This window comes from Ovis aries, chromosome 5, assembly GCF_016772045.2.
Source record: "Ovis aries strain OAR_USU_Benz2616 breed Rambouillet chromosome 5, ARS-UI_Ramb_v3.0, whole genome shotgun sequence".
In the NCBI taxonomy this organism is placed as follows: Eukaryota; Metazoa; Chordata; class Mammalia; order Artiodactyla; family Bovidae; genus Ovis; species Ovis aries.
In genome coordinates, this window is record NC_056058.1 from 19,446,001 (window position 1) to 19,473,839 (window position 27,839).

Genomic DNA, 27,839 nt, shown 5'->3' on the forward strand with positions numbered 1-27,839 from the left:
CCTATGACTGATTCATGTTGAGTTTGACAGAAAACAGCAAAATTCTGTAAAGCAATTATCCTTCAATTAAAAAAAAATATATTGAGCAACTTAAGAAAAAAAAAGATACATGCAACCTAGTATTCATGGCATTAATATTCACAATATCCAGGACTTGGAAACAACTTAAATATCCATTGATAGATAAATGGATATGTGGGGTGTGTGTGTTTGTAAATTAATATATGTATGTATATACTAATATATATATTTATATGGTATATAAAGTAATACATGTATGTATATATTAACACACATGTACACATTAATACGTAAAGTATGTACATATAAATATATATATATACACATATAATGTGGTATGTACATATAATGCATATGTGCATGCTAAGTTGTTTCTGTCATGTCTGACTGCAACCCCATGGACCATAGCCTGCCAGGCTCCTCTGTCCATGAATTCTCTAGTCAGGAATATTGGAGTGGGTTGCGTGTCCTTCTCCGGGGGATCTTCCTGACCCAGGGATTGAACCTGTGTCTCTTATATCTCCTGCATTGGCAGGTGGGTTCTTTACCACTAATGCCATGTGGGAAACTCAGTTACTCAGACACAAAAAAGAATGAAATAGTGCCATTTGTAGCAATATGGATGGACCCAGAGATTTTCATAGTAAGTGAAGTAAGTTAGAAAGGCAAACACCATGTAATATGCCTTATATGTGGGATCTAAAATACAGCACAAATGGACATATCTATGAAAACAGAAACAGACTCATAGAGAACACAGACTAGTGATTGTCGAGGAGGAGGAGAGAGGGTGGTGGGGAGGAGGATTGGGATCAGTTTTTTGTATCATCTTGAAAAACAAAAAACATTTCATTTTATGTTCTAAACTAAACATTTTGACAAAAATTACAGCAATGGAGGTGTTTAGTTTTATTTCCGTTATGTGCCGTATCATTAGGTTGGGTATTGAATCTGCTGAGTTGCTGCAAGCTGTTCTTTCCTAGCATCACTGCAAAATGTCATGTAGGGCCCTTCTGATACAGTGTCTGTCACATTGGCTTGTTTTCATAACCGGAAAGAGAGAGAAATCGAAATCGTAAGTAGCATGCGTTACTGACATTGCAAAAATAGTAGGGATTGAAATATTAATATGACTTTTTCAAATTAGACTTCCTCTCCAAATTAAAACACTGCTATAGTTTGATTGGATAATTACATAGCTATAAAACTATTCCTGTCCTTTCATAAGGTAGTTCCAGTTTAAAAGATACATCCCATGGATATAATTCTAAAGAGAAAAAAGGTATCTGCTCACAGATGCTCATAATAGTTTCCTTTATAAAATATAACTAGGAAGCAATTCCAAGTATCTCTCAGCAAGACAATAACAAAATCAATTTTAGTAAAAATTTTAAGTTGTTTTTAACATGGAAATATATGTAGAGATAATGTTAAGTGCAAAAAAAAAAAAGATAAAATAAGACCTATGTTGTGGAACCCTAAAATCCTAAAAATTGATGCTGTTTAAGTGCTGCACTCAATATGCCAGCGGTTTTGGAAAACTCAGCAGTGGCCACAGGACTAGAAAAGGTCAGTTTTCATTCCAATCCCAAAGAAAGGCAATGCCAAAGAATGTTCAGACTGCACAATTGTACTCATCTCACACGCTAGCAAAGTAATGCTCAAAATTTTCCAAGCAAGGCTTCAAGAGTACATGAACTGAGAATTTCCAGGTGTTCAAGCTCGATTTAGAAAAGGCAGAGGAACCAGAGAGCAAATTGCCAACATCTGCTGGATCATAGAGGAGGCAAGAGAGTTCCAGAGAAACTTCTGCTTTATTGACTATGCCAAAGCCTCTGACAGTGTGGATCACAACAAACTGTGGAAAATTCTTCAAGAGATGGGAATACCAGACCACCTTACCTGCCTCCTGAGAAATCCGTATGCAGGTCAAGAAGCAACAGTTAGAAAAGGACATGGAGCAACAGACTGGTTTCAAATTGGGAAAGGGTACGTCAAGGCTGTATATTGTCAGTGTGCTTACTTAACTTTGATGTAGACATCAATGTGAAATGCCGGGCTGGATGAAGCACAAACTTGAATCAAGATTGGAGGGAGAAATATAAATAACCTCAGACGCAGTGACACCACCCTTATGGCAGAAAGTGAAGAGCTGAAGAGCCTCTTGATGAAAGTGAAAAGGAGAGTGAAAAAGTTGGCTTAAAACTCAACATTCAAAAAAATGAAAATCATGGCATCCAGTCCCATCACTTCATGGCAAATAAATGGGGAAACAATGAAAACAGTGACAGACTTTATTTCTTGGGTTCCAGAATCACTGCAGATGGGGACTGTAGCCATGAAATTAAAAGACACTTGCTCCTTGGAAGAAAAGCTATGACGAACCTAGACAGTGTATTAAAAAGCAAGAGATTACTTTGCCGAGAAAGGTCCGTTTAGTCAAAGCTATGGTTTTTCCAGTAGCTATGTATGGATGTGGGAGTTGGACCATAAAAAAAGCTGAGCACTGAAGAATTGATGCTTTTGAACTGTGGTGTTGGAGAAGACCTTGAGAGTCCCTTGGACTGCAAGGAAATCCAACCAGTCCATCCTAAAGGAGATCAGTCCTGAGTATTCATTGGAAGGACTGATGATGAAGCTGAAACTCCAATACTTTGGCTACCTGAGGTGGAGAACTGACTCATTGGAAAAGACCCTGATGCTCGGAAAGATTGAAGGCAGGAAGAGAAGGGAACAACAGAGGATGAGATGGTTGGACAGCATCACCAGCTTGATGGGCATGAGTTTGAGCAAGCTCTGGGAGTTGGTGATGGACAGGGAAACCTGGCGTGCTGCATTCCATAGGGTCGCAAAGAGTCGGACATGGTTGAGTGACTGAACTGAATTGACGCTGTGGAAATATGTGTAGTGTGTTTCTTCTGATTAGATGATTTGAAGTGATGTTAGATTTGTTTGTTTTTTTATATCTTGTGGAAAATTTCATGTTTGATTATTAAATTTGATTTTAAATTAAAATTTTAATTTCATAAATTTGATTCATGATTTAAAAGAAAATAGGAAAAGATTATGTACGAGGAGTCACAAATCCTTCCATTTTCCCTCACTGATTTCCATTTATGTTCTTTCATTGAGCTTTACTTTTCCTTATCTATGCAATTTACATTCTGGTTATCTGACTTCTAATATAGCTATTTGCTTATAAAGAGTACCCTTTTAATGTTTAAATTCTAAAATCACAGCTGGCCTGTACATGAATGTATAGTAGGAAAATAATTTTGGTGTTGGATGAAATTAACATACTGCTTTTAAAATACTTTGGAATTTAAGGAAAAAACCCATACATGCCCACTGTGAAAAAAAAAAAAGCATCTTTTTTATGTATGTATTTTACTTTACAATATTGTATTGGTTTTTGCCGTACATGGACATGAATCCACCACGGGTGTACATGTGTTCCCCATCCTGAACCCCCCTCCCACCTCCCTCCCCATCCCATCCCTCTGGGTCGTCCCAGTGCACCAGTCCCGAAGCACCCTGTATCATGCATCGAACCTGGACTGGAGATTCGTTTCACGTATGATATTTTACATGTTTCAGTGCCATTCTTCCATATCATCCCGCCCTCGCCCTCTCCCACAGAGTCCAAAAGACTGTTATATACATCTCTGTCTCTTTTGCTGTCTTGCATACAGGGTTATTGTTACCATCTTTCTAAATTCCATATATATGCGTTAGTATACTGTATTGGTGTTATTCTTTCTGTCTTACTTCACTCTGTATAATAGGCTCCAGTTTCATCCACCTCATTAGAACTGATTCAAATGTATTCTTTTTAATGGTTGAGTAATACCCCATTGTGTATATGTACCACAGCTTTCTTATCCATTTGCCTGCTGATGGACATCTAGGTTGCTTCCATGTCCTGGCTATTATAAACAGTGCTGCGATGAACATTGGGGTACATGTGTCTCTTTCAATTCTGGTTTCCTTGGTGTGTATGCCCAGCAGTGGGATTGCTGGGTCATATGGAAAGCATCTTTTTGTTTGCATAATATATTCATGTAAAAAACATTTATACACACTCAAATTCTTACCATATTTTGAATGGATGCTTTTGTTTTACAGAAATAAGATTATACTCCTAACTTTTTTCTCTCTAGTTCATATGTTTTAGGTATCTTTCCATGTCATTAAGATCTACCTTATTTTTTTAAGAGACTGCTTTGTCATACATAGTGTGACTGTTCTATTAACATAATTGGTTAACTGCTGCCCTGTTGATTGTTTTTGATGTCGTGCTGTTGCAAACGGTTTTACCCTGATGATTTTTGTTATCATCTAATGTATATATGAAAATATTCCTGTGATTGTTTCCCAGAATATACCTGTTAGAGACAGCTGAAACAGAAGTTTATTTTTTGAACTATTTAACATATATTTTAAAGTCAGTTAATTTTTTAAGCCAGTAATACATGAAATTAAGTATTTTGTCCTAAAAGTACCTCTTTAATGTGAAAAAATTAGTTTTTTGTTAGCAACATAAATGTCAGAAATTTAAATACACCTAAGCTTTTGTGTTTTAACCATGTTCTCTGGCTTTTGGCTGTGATAAAATTTAGTATTTTGGATATTATTTTTAGATTCATTCCCTGTTGTTAATAGTTTTAAAGAGTTTCCTTCTTTTATTCAAGGTTCTGTTGGTGCAACTAATATGAATGAACATAGTTCCCGTTCCCATGCCATCTTTACAATTACTATAGAATGCAGTGAGAAAGGTGTTGATGGTAACATGCATGTCAGGATGGGGAAGCTTCATCTTGTAGATCTTGCTGTAAGTAAGAGGATGTTAGTTAAGAATAACTCTGGTAGCTGCTTTTTATTTATTTTATAAATGAGTAATAACTCAAAAGTTATTAGGGGTGATTTTATATATATATATAAGTTTTATATGTGTGTTTAACTTACTATTAATTATGGACTGTTTCTAACCTATACAAACAAAGAATAGTATAATTTTCCATGTACTCATCACCCAGCTTTAATAGTTATCAGTTCATGTCCAGTTCTATTTCTTCTCTACCCTCAGCCACTTCCCTTCCAGTATTATTTTGAAGTGAATTCCAGATATCATAAGAGTTTTTACTGTTAAAATACTTTTTTTTAACTTTGGGAAGAATATTCTGTATTTTTTTGTTTTAGTTTTACTTCTGTCTCTGTTTATTGCTAGGGTTCAGAAAGACAAGCAAAAACTGGAGCTACTGGACAGCGCCTAAAAGAAGCTACAAAAATCAATCTTTCACTTTCCACCCTTGGTAACGTTATTTCTGCCTTGGTTGATGGAAAAAGCACTCATGTGCCTTATCGTAACTCTAAGTTGACTCGTCTTCTTCAGGATTCCTTAGGAGGAAATTCAAAAACCATGATGGTAAGACTTAATTGGTGGTTTAGTTACCATCAGGAAAATTTTAAGATTCTGATTGATGCCAGCAGTTGATATCCATAACATTTTAAAACCTGTCGTTATTTTACTTTTTAAAATTTGTAATTTTTTTAGCACACCATATGTGCTAGCCTATAATTGGATTGTTTAGAAACCCATGGGGTGATGCCCTCTTTTTCACAGCCAGAGTGGAAATATGTTCCAGAATTCTTTGATATATGCATAATGGTAGTATCAATTTTAAGTGTGTTGGAACTTCCCTGGTAGTCCAGTGAGTGATTAAGACTTCGTGCTTCCATTGCAGGGGATGCTGCAGTTTCCATCCATGGTCAGGGAACTAAGATCATGCATGCCATGCAGTGTGGCCAAAATAAAAATAAATTTTAAAAATAAAAATGTAATAATAAAAAAATAATATAAATATTACTTATTTATAAAAATAAATTAAAGGTTTTAAACTGTGTCATGTGTACAGCAAAATGCTTTGTGTTCCTAATTCAACAGTGTGCAAATATTGGGCCAGCAGATTACAATTATGATGAAACCATCAGTACGTTGCGGTATGCTAATCGTGCTAAGAATATTAAAAATAAAGCTAGAATTAATGAGGATCCAAAGGATGCTTTGCTTCGTCAGTTTCAGAAGGAAATAGAAGAACTGAAAAAAAAGCTTGAAGAAGGTAACATTTTCTTGAAAATATTAATCTTAATATTGGTTAAAAATGTGTTTTTAACCAATAAGTGTTCTAATAAAACCACCTATTAAAAATTCTCTGAACCTCTGATATTGATGTTTAAGGGAATATTTTTGCAAAGTAACTTGCTACTTAACATTATTAAGCATTTTCACATTAAGCTCAAGTAAAATTATGGTAATATTTGTGCAGTGATTTAAAAATTCATTTGATTTAAACCTCCATCTCAGTCCTCATGATCTTCTGTAAAGATTTCATAAGACCACTTATTAAACAAGTTTTTGATTCTCTCTATATGAGTGAGTTCTACCATACATGTAGTTAGTTATTATGACCAGAGTTCTTTGTAATTGATGTCAGGCACTATTATTTGAAGTAAATAAAGCAATCACAGAGTTATGTGTAAACCTAGTTTGTTGTTTGTTACTGTTGTTCAGTTGCCAAGTTGCATTCCACTCCTTGCAACCCCATGGACTGCAGCACATCAGGCTTCCCTGTCCACTGTCTCCTGGAGTGTCCTCACATTCATGTCCACTGAGTCAGTGACGCTATCTAACCATCTCATCCTCTGCTGCCCCCTTCAGTCTTTCCCAGCATCAGGGTCTTTTCCAGTGAGTTGGCTCTTTACATCAGGTGGCCAAATTATTGGAGCTTCAGCATCAGTCCTTCCAATGAGTATTCAGGGTTTGTTTCCTTTAAGATTGACTGGTTTGATCTCCTTGCAGTCCAGGGTCCTCTCAAGAGTCTTCTCCAGCACCACAGTTTTTTATGGTCCAACTCTCACATCCATCAATGACTGCTGGAAAAACCATAGCTTTGACTATGTGGAACTTGGTTGGCAAAGTGATACCTCTGCTTTTGTATCTCTGCTTTTCCATATGCTGTCGAGATTTGTCATAGCTTTCCTTCCAAGGAGCAAGTGTCTTTTAATTTCATGGCTGTAGTCACCATCTGCAGTGATTTTGGAATCCAAGAAAATAAAATTTGTCACTGTTTCCACTTTCTTCCCTTGTATTTGTCATGAAGTGATGGGACCAGATGCCATGATCTTAGTTCTTTTAATGTTGAGTTTTAAGCCAGCTCTTTCACTCTCCTCTTTCACCGTCATCAATAGGCTCTTTAGTTCCTCTTCACTTTCTGCCATTAGAGTGGTATCATCTGCATATGTGAGGTTGTTGAAACTTCTCCCAGCAGTCTTGATTCCAGCTTGTGATTCATCCAGCCCAGCATTTCGCATGATATACTCTGCGTAGAAGTTAAATAAACAGAGTGACAATGTACAGCCTTGTTGTACTTCCTTCCCAGTTTTGAACCAGTCAGTTGTTTTGGCTCTGTTTCTTCTTGACCTGCATCCAAGTTTCTCAGGAGGCAGGTAAGGTGGTCTGGTATTCCCATCTCCTTAAGAATTTTCCACAGTTGTGATCCACACAAACAAAGGCTCTAACATAATCGGTGCATTGACTGCTCATGTAAACCTAGTTTACTGTAAGTAAAAATTGATTGCATGGCCTTGAAAATATGCTTTCATATTTAAATTTGAACGAGATTCTATTTTGGAAATCCTTTTCTAACAAGATATAATGTTAGATGTTTAGAAAATTTGAAGACCTTGTCATGAGGGTGAGAAATTTACCAACCATTGTTAGGTGGTCAGTAACCCCCTGAATCTTCATGCTATGAACTAGCTGGCACAGGGCTCCTTTACATACCTGGTGAATAAAGGGCTTTGAAATTGCCTCTCTCCAGTCTATGGGGAAACTGGTTAAATCAGATGTAAAATCCAGATCCAGACATTGCAAACATTTGAAGAAGGTACTGATTCAATAAATTTGAGTAAGATTATTGAGGAAGAGCTATAATTTAGCTGCCTCTTAGATAATGGAATTTGGTATTTTAACTGTGACCACTAGGTGGTATTTATAGTCAGTATGTTTCAAAGATGTAAAATTTCTTAGATTTGTTAGTATTGAGTTCATACCTTTACATTTCTGACCCAGTTTTTACATTTTAAAAATTGTGGTAAAATATATAATACATAACATAAAATTTACCATTTTAAGTATTTTTGTGTGAAGTTCTGTGGCATTAAGTACATTGGCAGTGTTCTGCAGCTGTCACCACCATCCATCTCCAGGACTTTTTAATAATCCCAAAATGAACCTCTCTCTGTACCCATTAAATGCTAAATCCCTGTCCCTCTCTCTCCCTCAACCCCTGGTAACTGTTATTCTACTTTCTGTCTCTATGAATTTGACTATTCTAAGTACCCCATATAAGTAGAATCATACAATGTCTCCTTTTGTGTCTGGCTTATTTTACTTAGCATAAGGTCCTCAGTAGGCATCCATATTGTGGCATGAGTCAGAATTTTCTTCCATGTTTCTTTTTATCCTTTCATCTGTTGATGTATACTTGGGTTGCTTCTGCCTTTTGACTATTGGGAATAATGGTGTTATGAATGTGGGTGTACAAATACCTGTTCGAGTCCTTGCTTTCAGTTCTTTTGGATATATATCCAGAGGTGAAGTTGCTAGATATATGGTAATGCTAACTTTATTTTTAATAAACTTCATTTTATTTATACTCTTAGGACATTTCTTATAATCCAGTTAATAGAGTTGATCATAGGAGTAATCTAAAAATAGGCAAAAATATTAAAAGAATAACTTTTAAACTTTTATTTCAAAATAATTTTAGGTTTGTAGAAAACTCACAAGTATAGCAAGGAGAGTTCCTATGTACCTGTTACCCAGCTTCTTCTGGTATTAACATCATACATAATCATGTAAGATGATTATCACACCAGGGAATTTACAGTGATACAGATTTATTAACTAATCCATAGATTCTTACTAGAATTTTGACAGTTTCCTCTTTACTGCCCTTTTTTTGTAGTTCAGGATCCAGTTACAGATCATGCATGGCATTTATTGATAGTTGTCGTGTCTGTTTAATTTCCTTCAGTCTCTGATTCCTCAGTCTTTGTAATCATGACATTTTTGAAGAGTATTGGTCATATATTTGTAGAGTGTTCCTCAATTTGAATTTATCTGTAGTTTTCTCATAATTATTCTGCAAATTTTCACCACTGAAAGATCCCCTGGAGAAGGGAAAGGCTACGCACTCCAGTATTCTGGCCTGGAGAAGCCCATGGACCGTATAGTCCATGGGGTTGCAAAGAGTCAGACACGACTGAGTGACTTTGACTTTCACTTCTCATAATTATTCTGCAGATTTTCTCCACTGTAAATTTATTTTATTATTTCCTTTGTAATTAATTTATATCTTGTGGAGATATACTTTTGACATTATACAAAACTTCTGTTTCTCATCATACTTTTCTTCCACTAATTTTAGCATCCAGCAGTAGTTCTGTGGATTTGTTCAGTGATAACGTTTTCTTCCCATTTTTCTTTCTAATGTTTAGTGTTCTGAATTTTAGTGTAAGGAAGATCAGTCTCCTCTCCCCTGTTTGTTTGAGTAGTTTTTAATGTCAGTATGGACTCATGGGTATTTATTTTAGTCTGTGGGTTTATAATATAGTAATATTACTTATTTCATTGTTCAAATTGTTCCAGCTTTGGCCATTAGGAGATCTTTCAGGGTAGTTCCTGTATCCTTTCAGCATGCTCTCATCAGTTTGCTTGCTTATCACTTCTTCATTTTCTGGCACCACGGGTGTTTGGGGCTCATTTTTATATTTTCCTTACCTTGTTCTTAAAATCATCTGTTTCTCCCTGGTTCCTTTCATCAGAGAATGGTATTTAGAAACCAAGATATAGGCATTGGGGGTACTCATTGCTGCCAGGGTGTTATTGTTTCTGGACCTGAAGAAATATATGTTTAATGAATTTCTTCTCCCAAGACTGAATTCTTTCCACTCTTTGGTTTTTAGGTTCAGCTGTTAGGGTTAGGGTAGATTTTACTCCCTCCCACCCAGTCATCTTTACTTTCCGAGACCTTTCGTATGTGGACAGTGGTAATTTTAAATAACTACTTTGAAGGTGCCATAGTACTGATTTGCATTAATATTAGCTTTATAATTTCCTTTTTAAAAAATGTTTTTAAATTAACATATTTGTTGTACAAATAAGCCCTTCTATTACTTGATGCGATATAGTCCTAAGAGTGGGATCATGTGTTAGATGACAGTTGTATGGCTCTTAAAATATAAAAAGGTTGAATAAATTATTTAAAATCTTAGAGATTTTCCTGGTGGTCCAGTGGATAAGACTCCATGCTCTCAATGCAGGGGGTCCAAGTTTGATATCTGATCAGGGAACTAAGATCCCACGTACTGCAACTAAGCCTGTGTGCCATAACTACAGAGCCCACGTGCTCTAGAGCCTGCCAGCTGCGACTGGAGAAGCCTGCAGATGGTAACAAAGACCCAGTGCAGCCAAAAAATAAAGAAGCAAAAGAAATGAGCCAGTGAGATGTGGCATTTATAAAAGTAAATAAATGAAATCTTAAATAGAAAACTGAGGAAAAAATGCTTTCCCAAAGTGATCATATTTTTCACACATTGAAATAATACCTCTAACATGTAACATTTAAAACTGTAAACTAATCACTTGAAAGTTTAAATAGGTCTAGGTCTAACTTCTCTTTAGGAACTTTAAAAATAAAACCTCTGTGTATATCATATCTGTTTCTGAGGCTAACATATCTGATATACTCTCTAGGAATATTAAAATAAGGTTTGTTTAGGGCACAAAAACTTAATGAAGAAAGTTGATATAGGTGTTTCCTGAATAGGCAGTGACCTGGTACAGAATAAATATCATTGTGTTAAATTTCTGTTCAAGGGGAAGAAATATCAGGCTCTGATATCAGCGGTTCAGAGGAAGAGGAGGATGAAGAGGGTGAGGTTGGAGAAGATGGAGAGAAAAGGAAAAAAAGGAGGAGTAAGTTCATTTCAGTGTTCTAGAAATTAAATGAGATTGCTGCCTAATGATGGTTTAACATTCCTAAGGCTGTTGAGTACATGCTTTTTATTTTGCCATTTTTTAATTGTGGCAGCAGTTTGAACAGAGGATTTGCCATATACCTGGTTAACTTTGCATTATTATTTCCTCCTATACTGATCTGTTATTTCTAGATGAATCAGCATACAGTATGTTCTAGTTTTTTATACTACTTAGAATTATAAAAATCTGTGATAGTGTATATTCCATTTTTAAATTTCATGTGGGATTTTAATGTGGGGACTTTTATCTGTGTTAGAAATCTGAATACTTTAGGAAGTTAAGATACTGTGAATTTTTTTCAAATATGATTAAGCTTTAGAAGTTATTGAATTTTTAATAAATTTGTAGAAGGGTTCTATTATATAATAGCATGTAAAATGTATTTTCTTTATAAAATGTACTGGTCTGTTAACAGAGTGTTTGTTTCCAAGTATCAATTAAAGCTGTATATTGTGATAAAGATATAGATGACAGTGCAAAAGAGAGAGACACATTATAATGGCCTACATTTCAGATCTTTTTATCTGAATATTTATTTCAGAACTCTCTTCCATTAATGTGGATCATTGTTTTCGAGCTGGTGCATATTTTGCTTGTCTTATTAAAGTGTTCTTGCTGAAAATAACTCATCACTGTTTGATCAGGTGTCCCAAATTTAAAAGCCATAGAGAATCCTTCAAAAGGCAGGAAAAATATAATTTAGAGCAAGAGTTGGCAAGTAGTCTGCTGACCAAAATCAGCCCACCACCTGTTTTTGTAAATATAGTTTATTAAGCAGCCATGTTCATTTGTTTACATACAGTCTGCAGCCGTCTTCACATGCGTCTGTATGGCCTGTGAAGCCTAAAGCACTTATTTTCTGTCCCTTTACAGCAAGTGTTTGCTGATCCCTGATTCAGAGAAATGGTTTTGTGTCCATACCTATTTTTTCAGAGTAAGCTACTCAAAGCTAAGACAGATAATAGATTTGTTTAAAAATGAAAATTTGAATTTAGAAAAATGCTACTGCTTACTTACTATATTAAAACATTTAATAGTAACCTCTTCCTTCCAGGCTTAGAAATTTTCAAAATTTCAGTAAGCCTTCTAAAGTTCTGCTGTGAAACCTTGAACATGTATATCTGTTAGTTTGATGTTTTGGAGATAAAAGAGTGAAATTGGAGACATACCTAAACTGTTTGTATTAAAGGGTAATTTATCATTCCTATAACTTTAATTGTGCAGGACTTGAAAGCTCAGTTCTTTTAGTTTATCAACGTAAATGGTTTAAATAGACTTACTTGTCACCAAGTGACTTGTTTTTTATTCTTGTCATTCCAAACCTCTGAATTACTATACTTTAAGTGAATAGTGAGGTTTGCCTACAGTGGATACTTAAAGGAATACAGTTTCTAATTCCCCTGTATGGCTTTGTAATTAGATAATACTACATAGACTGCCAAGACTGATTTTAAGGGAAAGTAAGTTTTGGTTCTTTAATACAAAACTTGATTGTCCTTTAAAATTCTTTCTCTGTGTATGTGTTCATTTTCTTGTTTCTTCTTTCTTTGGTTCCCGTTGGGCTCATTTCTTTGTCTTCCAGGCAGTAGCAGCAGCAGTAGTTCAGACTCCACATGTTCTGTCATAGAGAAACCTCTGGATAAGTTCTTGCCTAGTGAGTGGTAGCTCTTAAATTCTCTAACAGAGCTTTGGCTTTTCCATAACTCATGGGCTTCATTTGAGAAATGCTGCACCGCTCCCTGTCATGACTTAAAGAATATATGTTGGACTTCTGAGTAAAACAAAGCATGTGGTGATTTTTCCTCCCCTCTTCATTGCTTCCCGTTAACCATAATTGTTAAAACATATGCTTAAGCTTATGTTTGAGACAATGGAAGAGAGATTCATGCTTTTGCAGTTGAGATAATGTAAAGAGAGCTAGTAAGCTGTATAAGAGAATAACTTATGGTTCCTTTTCGTGTTTCATCATACATCCTAGTCAGTGCAAGGGACCTACCTATAAAAACAAAATTCTGAATTTCAATGGTACACATTATATTTGGAAGTACAATGGTGCCCATTATAACATATCTTGTAGTTAAAAAGATTTTATGCTTTGGTGTCCTATTCTTAGGGGTAACTTAAGACCAAAAGCTCCCAAATAAAGAAAAAATGTAAACTTTGAAGCAAGTAAAGATAAATTGAATGGTATTTTATATCAAATGACCATTTATCTCTATTTCTAAATGACCTGATTGATTTTAAGAAACTTTCTATGTTATGATTAGAGAATTCCGATCCACAAGAAATTGTGCAGGATCTGTCTTGACTTATTTCACACCTAAAGCTTTTTCTTAAACCATAATTTAAATCGATTATTTTGAAAAGTATTATTAATTTTATTTATATTTTAGTTTCAGAAGAAAAGAGAATTGATGCTTTCTTATACTAGCTTGCAGCTTACTGCTTTTTAAAGCATTATCTATATATTCTTACCTTTCCAAAACTAATAACAAAAACATTTGGTTATTCTCATGCTTTTAGCTTTCTAGAGGAAGAATTCTCAGAATGTTAGGAATTATTTTCTCTATTGTTCTTATAGTTTTTCAAGACAATTAATTTTATAAGCTAACTCAAAAGACATGACGTTGCTTTAGAAACCACATAGAAGTCTCATTTTGTATATTATACATTGCTAAATGTAAGAAAATATCTGAGTGGGAGGTACTATAATTTTCTGTTTTAAAATTTTACCTTAATTCTTAAAAAGTATTTACATGAAAATTTGTTATGAAATGAATTGTAGTTCAGGCAGTTTTAGTTACTCTTTGTGGACCTAGTGTATAATGTTAAGTTCTTTTGTTGCACTGTGGGTATGTTGATGACGTGGAAAGATGGTTGCCCCAGCATGTGGTTGCTGTGTGTAACATGTATGTACCTTCCTTTTTAAAAATATGAATGGCCCTTTTTTTAAGGTGTTGTTTGCTTGAATCATCAATTGATCATTTACTTCTGTAGAATCATTATAATTACCCTTAACAGTCTACTAATAGATTGAATGCAAGTTTGTTACTGTACAGGTGTACTTCACTTTATGCAATAAGCATTTCTTGAAAATGCTTATAAATCAAGTTGGGAAATCAGTTGTATTGGGAGAATTGCTGTCTTTAAAAATTATTTATTAAGTGCTTTTGTTAGTCACATGATCACTGCAAATTTCTCTAGTTTGTTTAGTTGGTTGAAGGTTTTGCGTTCGATTTTCTTAAAGGGGGGCACACCTGTAATGTATCCTTATTAGAGGTCATTGAATTGGGAAATTTTGAAAATGGACAGTGTGACTTTTGCTACTTTTAACTTACTAATTTTTAAAATTGGCTTTATTTCCTGTTTTGCTCTTTATATTACTTGCCAGGTCTTAGCAGGTTCCCAATTCCATGTCCTCCATTTGTTGCTCAACTGTTATATTTGCAAGTTTGGGAGTCAAGGTTGATTAGAAATATGACTAAATTAATCTTACTATCCTTGCTTAAATTATCATCTCTGATTATGTTGAATATACTTTTCTTTTTGCATAAAACTGCTCTATTTCAGTTTGTATAATAATTTTACTCCTATACTTATACTGTAAATAAATGCTATAATACATTTTTCTTTGTTTTACAAAAGAAATAATGTTTTTTTCTTTTTTCCTCTTCATCTCTGTGCGTATGCTTCCTGTCTCCGATTTGCTTACTACTACTTGTTGAAAGATCAAGCAGGTTGGTGTGATTGATTTGCACTCCACGTGGTACAATTATTTAAACTATAGAGAACTTTGTTATTTAACCACATTACAATTTTTTAATTCATTTTTTTACAAGGTAAGTATCTGTCTTGTATTTTAAAGTATCTTTCAGCTTTAGCTTTTTTAAATTTCTTTTTTAAAAAACTTATTTCAGTTTTTATTAACAAAGGTATTAGGAACATTTTAGTTTCCAAATTACCTTCTTAAGGAAACAATTCTGAACTACAAGCTTTACATTGACAAACACGTTGTATATTCTAGACCTAATTAACAAAATAAACAATAAAAATAAATATATCACCAGAACCACATGGCATAATCATTTCTCTAAATTCTTAAAGACCTAGTAAGCCAAATTTTAGAAATATAAATGATTTCATATATGAGCATTTTTCTCCTTTTTTTTAAAGCGAGGACTCAAATGCCTGGTTATGTATGGCCATGAATACTCATGTAATGGAAATGAAGTTAATTCAATTAACAGTTTCTAAAATTCTTCCCTTTAATTTTGCCATGCTGAAGTCCACCTCAGTTTTGGTTAGAGGATGTGGTAGATGGGAATTAAAATATTATCACTCCTCTTTGGCTCAGTTAAATATTCTGTGGCATTAACATTCTTTTTAGATTTTTTTACCTGAAACTTTGTGTTAAATTTTTACAATTTTAGAAGTTTGTTTTTTTTTTTTTGGTTGGTTGGTTGGTTTGATTCATTAATATTTTTTTAAATCTTAAAAAAAAGAATCCAAATGTAACTTTTCATAATATCATGTTTTTAAGTGCCTTGTTGGAGTTGGTACATATCCACATTTAGCTTACAATAAATACAATTCATCAGACTAATTCTGACTAAAATAATATATTACTTAAATATCAGACTTTTGAAACTGAAACTATGTATATATGGTCATTTTTATGAAAATGCTGTGAGAACACAGTAAGATTTTTGCTGCTAAAACATCAGTTTGAAAATATTACCTGAATGATTTTGAATAAGTGAGGCAGTTCAGGCATAGTAGTAGTTCATCAGTAGGCATGTGCTTTTGTTTTTTTTTGGGGGGTTTTTTTTTTTTTTTGCTTTTTTTTTTTTTTTTTATTTTTAGTTTTGGCATGTGCTTTTGTATCTCTACACATATTTATATTTTCTTATTTAGGTGCTTTTTAATGCATTTGGAAACTTTGTATTTTTAACTAACAACACAGTTGCAACCCTAGAAGCCTAAAAAAGGAATGTACTTGTGTTGACGGGACCATTTCCTCTATACACATACAGTTTTCACATGTACAATTTTTAACGTATTTGCCATTTTTTCTTCACCATAGTTTTAGAATCTAAAGGAAGTCACAATTATTTTAGTGCATACACTTACTTTATACCTGAACTTAAACTTTTCCCCCTCAAATTTCTGAGAAATAGTTACTACTGATGGGAAATTCTTTCTAGGAATTCATTGGGAATAAGAGTTAACTTACTTTTTAATATTACTTTTTAGCAGTATAGTTCAGTGTGTTCAATGCAGGTGATTGTGCCAAAAAAGCCAATAGAGTCAGGTCTGTATCCTGACTTCGGGATGCAATGAATCACACCACACCAAAGCATGAATTTGGATCAGTGCTTTTGTTTACTCTTTTATTTAACTTATTCATCTTGTGGCTGTAGTTTGCTTTGGACTTATATTTCTGAAGAAGTGAAGGGTAATGTATTTTAAACATTTGGGGGTTTTATATGATTTTAACCCAAAGAATTAAAGCCTGTGAATGATTCATCGTCTTGTGGTTCCTGAAAGAGTTTATTCAGATATATATATCTCCATCATCTTTATTTTTCAGTTCTCTTTCCTTGTCAGCATGTGGGGTTAGTTTTTGGGTGGAGACATTAACAGTTTATAAATTCTTCTACACTCTTCTGTGGTCCTTTGGGAAGGAAGTTAAGAATGACAGAAAGCTTTCAGGAGCGCCTCAGACCAGTTCTACGAAAAATTTGATTGTTTTTTCTGAAGGAAAGTACATTTCAAAGAAATTGTATTACCAGAAATGAATTATCTTTAATTCGGTTTCATAACGAGTTTAATAAGCTGGTTTTTCTTTTTTTATTTTTCATTTTAATTTCATGATTTTGAAATTCATTAAATCTTTAATGAACATTTATTTTATATATATATATAAAACATTGTGTTAGTCATTATAATCAAAATAGTCATTTGGAAATTGTATTTCTAGCTGTATTATTTGATAATATTTCCACTTATATTTAACACTTGAAATGTTTAATCTGACTTAGAGAGATTTAGGATCCTGAATTTGACATAATAAGTCATTTAGTTGTTCATTTAAGATTTGATGATATGTCATAACAGCTCAGCAACTAAAAAATGCCTGGTTAATTACTGTGTAACTGTTACATAATTAGTGTAGCATTACTTCCTTTAAAAGTATGCTATGTTTGGGAACGCATGTACACCTGTGGTGGATTCATGTCAATGTATGGCAAAACCAATACAGTATTGTAAATTAAAATAAAGTAAAAAAAAGAAAGTATGCTATGAAATAAAATACTTTCAAGTAATTTTATCAAGTAAAATTTTTAAAAACCTCTGGAGATATATTCAGTGTTAAAAACTACTTGATATAAATTCTGTCTGATTTGTGTGTGACTTTTACTTATTCATTTATTTTAATAAATTTTGTGGGAAGGTGTTTTGAGAAGCAACTTGGTTTTGTACCTGGTTATCAGAAAAAAGTAACTAAATAATGATATTGCTTTTTTGATGAAATATATTATTTGGAGATACAGAGGTCTTTGCTTTTTTATTTATTTGGTTTTCCTGTTAATCTCCCTCTTATTTTTTCCTACTCTTCTCATGTTTCTCTTTTACTTACTTTTGTTCTTAGTTATCATTGCACAGTTGGACAACAGTTTGAATTTAGCAGTTAAAAAAAATCTTAGGAACATAATAAGTAGAAATAAAAAATACTGTTCAGTTGATTTCCTTAAAATGTTGAGATTTGATTTTGTATTCTTGAGGAGTGTATCTTTTGAACATAATGTGTACGTCTGAAATACTGACTCTGAAGTGATTGTTGCAATTAAATGACTCAAACAGGTAAAAAGAAAGTTTCCCCAGATAAGATGGTTGAAATGCAAGCAAAAATTGATGAAGAGAGAAAAGCACTTGAAACAAAGCTTGACATGGAAGAAGAAGAAAGAAACAAGGCTAGAGCTGAGTTAGAGAAACGGGAAAAAGATCTTCTTAAGGCCCAGTGAGTATTACTGAATTGAGATGAATTTGTGATTTAAATTTCTGGTTTTTTTCTTACAGTATTCATAAGCAAGAAAATTGAATTGTAATTAAAAGCAATACTACCCAGTTGTGTAATTTGAGAGAGATGTAATTACATTCCTATTTTGAAATTATATATCTAAATTTTTGTTACATTTGGGTAAATTTAGTAGAATAGTACATAATTGATGGATATTGTGTATTCTCGTTTTAATTAACAGACAGGAGCATCAGTCTTTGCTAGAGAAATTATCTGCACTGGAGAAGAAGGTAATTGTTGGTGGTGTTGATTTGTTGGCAAAAGCTGAGGAACAAGAGAAACTTCTTGAAGAATCCAACATGGAACTGGAAGAAAGGAGAAAAAGAGCAGAGCAACTTCGTAGAGAACTTGAGGAAAAAGAGGTAATGTGAATTTTTATTATTGGTTGATGTTTCATCTGAGGTATTTACTTTTATAGTGAAAAGCTGAACGTCTGTAATCTTAATAAAATTTTAAAGCATATCTATGGATTGCTTTGAAAGATAATGACTTCCCTGGTGGCCCAGACGGTAAAGCGTCTGTCTACAATGCGGGAGACCTGGGTTCGAGCCCTGGGTTGGGAAGATCCCCTGGAGAAGGAAATGGCAATCCACTCCAGTACTATTGCCTGGAAAATCCCATGGACAGAGGAGCCTGGTAGGCTACAGTCTATGGGGTCGCAAAGAGTCGGACACGACTGAGCAACTTCACTTTCACTTTGAAAGATAATACTTGCTAAACATTTATATCATTTGTTAAATAATTAAGTTTTAATGAAGAAAATTATTCTGAAGTTCACCACTTTTTGTCATAGCAAGAACGCTTGGATATTGAAGAAAAGTATACCAGTTTACAAGAAGAAGCACAAGGAAAGACCAAGAAATTAAAGAAAGTTTGGACTATGCTGATGGCTGCAAAGTCAGAGGTTGATCTCTTAGAAATTACCTATTATTGTTGTTTGAATTTTTTAGCTTTGATTAAGTATGATTATACAGGAGAAGGCAATGGCAACCCACTCCAGTATTCTTGCCTGGAAAATCCCATGGATGGAGGAACCTGGTAGGCTGCAGTCCATGGGGTCGCACAGAGTCGGACACGACTGAAGCGACTTAGCAGCAAGTATGATTAAGAATCCTAAAGGAGTCATAAAGTGTGCTTACAGTTTTACAGAAATGAAATTTTCGCCTTTTGTGCAATTTTAAATTTCATCTGTTAAGCTAGTAAAAATAGTTTATTTCAGCTGTTAATGTGGTAGAGTAAACAGTGATAGTGTTATATTATTCTGTCCATTGTTTTTGCAAGAGAACTGGGTAAGCTTTTACAAGGTTTCCTAGACTACTGCCCTGTCAGATGAAATTGTTTTGTATTTAAAATCTTACTTGTCCTTAGTATTTTCATTGATTCTGATAGATGGCTGATCTCCAACAAGAACATCAGAGGGAAATTGAAGGCCTCTTGGAGAACATTCGACAACTTAGCCGGGAACTGAGACTTCAGATGCTTATTATTGATAACTTTATACCTCAGGATTATCAAGTAAGTGGGAAGTTCTCTGACTTAAATATTAGGTCACTTGGCTGGGGTTAAGGACTAAAGAAATGCAATTTCTAATTTAATTAGCGGTAAATATTTACATGTCATTTGCTGATAACATTTTCTTTAATTCCATCACATTTCACTCCAGCTGTTAACTTTTCTTAATATATTATTCTCCATTTGAGTAACTATCTATCTGAATAAGAATTCCTCATTCCTTAGGAGAAAGGCCGGATTCATGTAATTCATGTAAAGGCATAGGTCCTATTTATTTTTTCAACATTCTTTACCTTTGAATAGAATAAACAGAACTGTGCTAATTTTTTTTTCCTGTTTACGGATGCTAATTCTGTGCATTTGAGGTGAAGTGGTAAAATAGACATACGAAATTCACCATTTTAACTTTTGTACATTTCATTAAGTACGTTCACAATATTGTGCAATGATCACTGCCAGCCATCTCTAGATAGATGCTAACTCTGAATACTAGAATAGTTTTAAAATTAGAGCCTCTATTACTCTTTTCACCAAATATCTCTTTCCAGTACATTTTAGTAGACTTTAACATTGATTTTTAAATTTTATTTTAAATCTATGTACGGTTTTAAGAAATTTGTCTAAATATAAGCTTTAATTTTTTTCTTTCTTTTCCTTTTAAATTTTCTTTTAAATTTGTGTACAGTTTTAAGAAATTTGTCTAAATATAAGCTTAATATTTTTTTCTTTTTCTCTTTAATTTTCTTTTCTTTCTTTCTTTTAGAATTAATATTTGGTTCACAGTACGCTGTTCTTGATGGTCCTTGGATGGCCTTCTTTTATTTACTTATTTTGTAGTTAACTTGTCACCCAGAACAAAATCTAGGACCATTATAGTGACCTATTTCTAACCAAATGGTTTCTCTCTCCCCTCTTCCATTCCTTTACCTCTTCACACTCAAGGTATCCACCATCCTGAATCCTAAATTCTTTATTTCCTTGCTTTTTATTTTTATATAGTTTAATTGCATCTACTTATATTCCTTGAAGGTATATATTTTTAAATTTATAAAAGAGGCATTGCATGTGCTTACTCAGTTGCTCAGTCATGTCCAACTCCTTGCAAACCCATGGACTGTAGCCTGGCAGTCTCTTCTTTTCATGGGATTTTCCAGGCAAGAATATTGGAGTGGGCTGCGATTGCCTTCTCTAGGGGATCGTCCCAACTCAGGGATTGAACCCTCATTCTCCTGTGTCTCCTGCATTGGCAGGCAGATTCTTTATCACTGAGCTATCTGAGAAGCCCAAAAAGGGCATCATGCAATACATGTTTTGAAACTTAACTTTTTTCACTTAATATATTAAGATTTTAGTTCCATGTTTAACTCAGTATTTTAAATGTTACTAATATTAAAAGTAGATCATCCTTGACTCTTTTAAAAGGAAATGATTGAAAACTATGTCCATTGGAATGAAGACATAGGAGAATGGCAGCTAGTGAGTATTAACCTTCATCCTTTTATGAAACAGTTAATGGAATACTTCCTATAGACGGGAGTTGTGCTGGCCACAGTGGGGAGGTTGGTCCAGAGGATGAATCCGATGGTCATCCACTAGGATGGATAAGATGATTAAAGGTTATAACACAGAATATTCAGGAGAGATGGTATTATTGGTTGGTGTGTAGGACTGAATGACCTCTGGGTCTCCCTTTCTGTCCCAGCATTCAAGTCATGTTTTGTTCTTTTTTAAAAAAAACATTTATTTACTTATTTGGCTGTGTTGGGTCTTAGTTGCCCCGTGGCATGTGGGGTCTTAGTTTCCTGACCAGGACTTGAATCCACGTCCCCTGCATTAGCAGGTGGATTCTTAAACACTGGACCACCAGGGAAATCCCTCAAATCATGTTTTATGAGTGTACCCTCAGAATATCTCATAGTGATTTGCCTCATTCATAGTATTAATTGCTAATTAAGGTAATTTTCCCTGTCTTTTTTCTCTTTTTTGAGAAATGTGTTGCCTACACAGGAAATAACATGAGAAAGCAGACTCCAGTTCCAGATAAAAAGGAGAAAGATGTAAGAGTGCCTTTTTTTTTTTTTAAAGAAAACAAATTACAGTTGGTTCTTTATAAGGAATGTGGTCGCTAGATTGTGTTATCATGATATCTGTAAATCAGCTCTGCTGAAAAATAGGCTAATCTTTTGAGAGTAGAGGCTCTAGAATCAGGTGATTATTAGGACAGTTCTGCTTACCTGCAGTCATGGGGGCAGCTTATCATTTCTGTATCACAAGAGGGGCATGGAGTCCTCTTCAGAAACTTTTACCACTTCTCTGGGTCTTGGGGATTTGTTTAGAGACTAGAATGTGTCTGTCCCTCTCAAAGCTGGTCCTAATCTTAGGTTAACAAGAGAAAGCAACAGCTTTAGGGAAAAACCAACAGTTTCTCTTTACTACTGAGGAATTTATAGTGGGTCAGGGTTTCTTCACCAATGATTGGTGAATACATTTGCAATATATGGCATTAGAAAAATATATCTGTAGATACTTATTTGGTTTTGTCTCTGGCTTTTTTCTAGGAGTTTATTCAGTATTTTAAGTCTTCCCTCAAATCTGTGTGTTAGAATGTCTTATTCCTTTCCTTTATATAGCCCTTTGAAGTGGACCTTTCTCATGTGTATCTTGCCTATACTGAGGAGAGCCTTCGGCAGTCCTTGATGAAATTAGAGAGGCCACGGACTTCAAAGGGAAAAGCAAGGCCAAAGACTGGGAGAAGGTAAGAACTGGGTCCCATGAGCCAAAGGCAATGAGATTTTCAAATTAGGTACATTGATTCGAAAGCTGAAACTCCAATACTTTGGCCACTTCATGCGAAGAGTTAACTCATTGGAAAAGACTGATGCTGGGAGGGATTGGGGGCAGGAGGAGAAGGTGACGACAGCGGATGAGATGGCTGGATGGCATCACCGACTCGATGGACATGAGTTTGAGTAAACTCTGGGAGTTGATGATGGACAGGGAGGCCTGGCGTGCTGCGATTCATGGGGTTGCAAAGAGTCGGACATGACTAAGCAACTGAACAGAATTGAAGGGAAATTTAATTAACATCATAGTGAAAGTCACTCAGTCGTGTCCAACTCTTTGCTACCCCATGGACTGTACAGTCCATGGAATTCTCCAGGCCAGAGTACTGGAGTGGGTGATCTTCCCAACCCAGGGATTGAACCCAGGTCTCCCTTACTGCAGGTGGATTTTTTACCAGCTGAGTCACAAGGGAAACCCAATTAACATGGTAACTATTTAACTAAATAATTCAAGTCCTTATATAGTTCGGATTTGAGTGAATAAAGATCTGGCTAAAGAAATAAGGTCTTCTAACTTCTTTAGCCCTCCTGACTAGTAGAATTTATTTCTAATTTACTTTGTTCTTTCCAAATGTGTAATAAGGCAAATTCCTCGATCTTGTATTAATTTTTCTGGTGAGATGCCAATTAATTTGCCTAGGTTAGACTCTCAAGGTATTGTATTCAACTGATTCATTTTTTCTGTCATGAATATTGCCTCAAGAACCTTGATTTCCTCAGTTACCAGTTAAGGAAAACTTCTCTGACTACCATTCCCTCTCCTTTGTGGTCTAGTTTTGACTGTTGAGTAGTTTAAACATATTGTAATGTAGCCCAGGGAAACCAAGATATGAAAGTCCTGGGCTGGAGCTTGTTTATTCTGTCCCTTCCTTACATCAAATACTGTTCAGCTTATTTAAACTGACTGTTAGACTTTGGGGCTCCTAAAATGATAGGAAATAATAAGGTTTTATTTTTCCCTACTTTGAGTCCATAGCCTTCATCCTACATGTAATTCAAAAGTCTTAAGTTTTAATGGTTTTGTGTTATATAATCTTATAGGCATAACCTAACTTTTATAAATTTTGGAAGGAGAAATCAGCATATTAAAAGTATACAAATTTTTACATTCTCCAGCATTTAGATGTCAGACATGAAAAGCTTTTCATATGCCAAAGGAAGCTGTGCATGTATTACTAATGAATGAAGCAAATTGGTTCAAAGAAATACAAATTCCTCTAGATCATTAAGTTTTTCACTTTTAATGGAGGTATTTTCCTCCTAACTTTGCAGTTAGTAAAAAAAAAAAAAAGTAACAGACAAGTGTGATGATAAATGGTAAGACAGTTGGCTTCAATGCAGGAGAAAAATAGGCATTGATGTGCTGGGGTAAAATGGAACAGAGCGTGGTCTGAGTAGCTGCTGCCCTGTTTCTAGTGAGTTTGGGGGAAGAGGGCCCATTGTTTCTGGATCTCCCTGTATCAAAGGAGAAACCAGAAATAAGAATTATTTATATGAAGTCTCTGTTTTTAGTCACTTTTAAGAAACTATGTGGACCTAAAACAGCCAAGCAAATAATTTAATAAGGTATTTGGATACAGATTTCAGAATGCTCATTTTAAAATAATGTACTTTTTTGTTAATCTAAAAAAAAAAATGTGAGTGAACATTAGATGAGCCAAACCCAGCACCTCTGTCTACCAGAATTAGCCTGCTGTATTGTGAAAACAGTAAATGGTCATAAATATAGACAAATATACACATTAAATGGTTTTTGATATTAAATTACATTAGTTAATAATGTTCAGTGTGATGTTCCTCATTAGAAACATATAGTTCAGTGTACTAAGCAAAACTGCACTAAACATGATAGATTAATGGAGCATTTCCATCAGTTCCTACACAGTCATCTATGAGGGGTTGCTCCGGGTTATTTGTGGCTCTGATTTTCACTGAATAAGCTGGAACCTTTAGCACACTCCAGAAGAGATAATCAAGGAGTTCAAATCTGGCAGACATGCAGACCACTCGGCCTGTCCACATTGTCTAGTTTGATTTATCATTCACTCATTCCCTCATCACTGTGGGTAGTGGAGAGCAGTGCCATGCTCTTGGGCTCACTCTAAGTGACTTTTCCCTAGCCTGGAAAGGCAGGCATTAATTGATCTCTTAACATAGCATGTCAAACCTTGACTGGTTTCTAGATTCTCTGGGTGCTTAATATTATCTGCTGCATAATGTAAAGTGTTTGTACTTTTGTCTTTTAGGGAAGCATTCATGTTTTCTTTTTCTCTTCTCCAAACAGAAAGCGTTCTGCAAAGCCTGAAACTGTAATTGACTCTTTACTTCAGTAAACGTTACAGACTTAAAGTCAGAATAAAAATTAGTGATATTCTCATGCCTGGATAAAATATTTAATTAAAACGTTGAAGACTTTTGTGTAATTTCCAGTAATGCAACTTGTAAATCATGGAGTAAGACTGAAACTAATAATTTGCCTAATATCTTTTAGTCCATATATATTAAGTTAATATAACATTAAAATTGTACCACTGGTAATTGTTCAAATTGTCATAATTACTTTTTCAACTTATACTGAGCAGGGAAGTTGAAGGAGCAGTTCATACTATAGAGAGTTGCAGTTTAAATGTATGCATAAGTCTACTAGTGATTTACTCAACTACTATCTATTTAGATAACTGGACAGATATTCAACATAGAAAAAAAAAAAGAAAAAGTCCTGTTTCGCACATAGAAAGTTGCAGGTCTAGTTGTCCTGTGGTTTCCTGTTGCATATGAATGTATGGGCTGCATAGCTAAGAGATGATGGAATCCTAACACCCACCTGGCCTTCTAAAATATGTTCTAATTTTTATACTCACATTCATTGCATTTAATGTATGAGACGGATGATCTTATTGATCTATAGAACACTTTTATGATTTGATAGTCTAGAAGTATACATGTTTAAGAAACAAAAGCTGAAAATATGTTTCATCTGGACCTCTCTTGACCTTTTCTGCCACTTTAACTTCAGGTCAAAAATTTTGATTTCATATTTCTTGAAACATTGAATTTGTAACTAAATATAAAGGAGTCACCCAGTTACAGAAAATTAAGCTAAGTATTTGTCACTAATATTTGCCTCTGTAGGTATTATTTTTTAAGTTCACTTTGAAGCTTGATTAACAGATATTTTCCTGTGTCTGACTTCTAAATTTTGAGGGAAATTGCTCTGTCTCTCCCAATTAAGAAAGATCTCCATTTTCTGGAAAATACAACCAAAGCAGGAAAAATACCTTTTAATTCTTTGCCTTTAAAACACTTTGTTTTGTCTTTATTCTTATTTTATAAAGAAAAGTGTCTTCCCTGAATTTCTTCCATTGACAATTCCAATTAGACCATACCTCTAAAATAGAAATTATTTTTATTTTATAGTAAAAAAAGAAAAGTTGTCATAGATAGAATTATTGTTTTTTGTTGGCTGCTTGAAAAATTTTTATTTTTTTAAGTTATGCTACTCTAAAACCACTATATATATATATATATTTATCTTTTAGGAGTTTTGAAATTATGTAGTCACCCCTGAAATACATTGGCTACACGTTTTAAGACTGCATAAATTAGTAAGTTTGGTTAAATACTGTTTTACAATTACAAAGCTATGTACAGAATGAGAGTGAAGGTAGCATACTTGTGAGTTGTGTAAAAATGTGTCCATAAACTTAAAGTACATTTCAGAGGTAATGTACTAAATATCTTGTGTATGGTGAATATTTTCTAGGTAAGAAGAATTGGATTTAACTAACAGTGTTTTCTTTGTGATGTGCAAGATAGTTAGACATTTATCTTTGTGGGGCATTGTTTAGATACTGTGAAGACTTGAGGTGAACTTATGTCTTGTAAAAGCTTTGTGTAAGCAGAATATCTTGGCAGTTATAGATGCACATTTAACTCTATTAGTAATTACTCTAGAGAAATCTTAATTTTATCAGTAAAAAAAAAATGACTATGTCTTCTTTTTAAAAGTCCACAGGTCTAGCTGTTAACCATCCATTTAATAGAAAAGGGATAACTTTTGCATTAAGCTTTAAAACATTAAGGAAAATTTAAGTCAGTATCTTAGATTTTTTTCTTTTCCATGTCACTGCAGTGACAAAAAGAAAGCTATAAAAAGTCAAAACATTGAGAAATTTTAAAAATAGGCTGCTTTAGCATTACTTTAGAACTGATATCAAGATTAGATATTGGAGCCAGGCCTGAGTATCCATGTGAAAGCATAGGAACCTAATGTTAAAGCTGTTCACTTAGCTCCAGTCATAGCAGTCCTGTGGTTTCTTCATATTTACTTTGTGTCGTTGTCCACAAATGAAATATTTTGTAGCTTCAGTGTTAGTTTCATGAGAAGATATAGATAAACTTGCTTACTATTTGAAATAAGAAACATTTAAAATGAGTATCACATATAAGTAGGTTGTTGAATGTGAATGGCGATTTTTTTCTCTTTAATTTAAAAAAGTAATATTTATTAAGAGGAGCCTTGGTAGAATGTTGTTTGTGGTATGTTCTTTAGTAAACCTTGCAAATATATGTAGTAATAACTGGGACATTAAAATATGATAGTATTCCCCATTTTTGTTTAGATTCTTGTGAAGTGTAGAGGTAATTAAGGTGGGAGGTTTACATCCATGTGTTCGTCCCACAGGTAGAATCAGTTTCACATGCTGTGTCATCTACTTTTTGAGAAAAGGGGACCTTTTTTTCACCGCAAGAAATTTAAGGTTACTTTGGGGGAGAGGGTGGTGCTACTTCAACTGTAACGTATTTTTAAAAATTATGATTATAGCTTAAGTTTGTTGTGTTTCTTTTTCATCTGTTAATAACATTTTTCCCTTAACTGTTATCATAAGGAAAGTCCCCCTCTTTTCTTCAGGGCTGTTAATTAAAGGATGGGTAGAGTTTACATTTAAGTACATCAGTGTCTGCCCAGTTTATTAATGTATGCATCTGTGTTCCTTTTTAGTTACTCTTTGATATAAATGCTAGAAGAAAACATAGATCTTCCTAGTGCCTTTGAACTTCTACTGTAGTCTAATTTAAATCATCAGTAACTTCAGTAGCATTACTACAATACTGTATACTGGCCAGAATTACAAATTGTTTGATGAATTTGTTGCATTAATTTCAAAAGCCACACTTTCCCTGTATTTTATGTATAAATTGTATTTGTTCAAGTTGTATATATTGATATTGTATGTATACATACAGCATGCTTAAGAAATAAAAATCTTTAGCCTAA

The 27,839-nt window shown here is 34.2% G+C and overlaps 1 protein-coding gene across 5 annotated transcripts in view; it reads left to right on the forward strand.

Moving 5' to 3' along the window:
* Nucleotides 1-27,839, forward strand: part of KIF3A (kinesin family member 3A) — an 82,508-nt gene extending 54,669 nt beyond the window's left edge. For 3 of the 5 annotated variants that reach the window (XM_042250236.2, XM_042250232.1, XM_015095929.4), the window contains 12 exons: nt 4,713-4,852; nt 5,249-5,446; nt 5,966-6,140; nt 10,964-11,062; nt 17,990-18,146; nt 18,388-18,568; nt 19,000-19,110; nt 19,596-19,721; nt 21,141-21,194; nt 21,707-21,775; nt 22,349-22,473; nt 24,846-27,839. In XM_042250236.2, the coding sequence (XP_042106170.1) occupies nt 4,713-4,852; nt 5,249-5,446; nt 5,966-6,140; nt 10,964-11,062; nt 17,990-18,146; nt 18,388-18,568; nt 19,000-19,110; nt 19,596-19,721; nt 21,141-21,194; nt 21,707-21,775; nt 22,349-22,473; nt 24,846-24,894 (1,484 nt within the window). In that variant the 3' untranslated portion in view covers nt 24,895-27,839. Of the gene's footprint in view, nt 1-4,712; nt 4,853-5,248; nt 5,447-5,965; nt 6,141-10,963; nt 11,063-12,707; nt 12,780-14,853; nt 14,863-17,989; nt 18,147-18,387; nt 18,569-18,999; nt 19,111-19,595; nt 19,722-21,140; nt 21,195-21,706; nt 21,776-22,348; nt 22,474-24,845 lie in introns of all 5 variants that reach the window. The other 2 variants (XM_012178123.5, XM_015095928.4) reach the window with 2 other exon arrangements.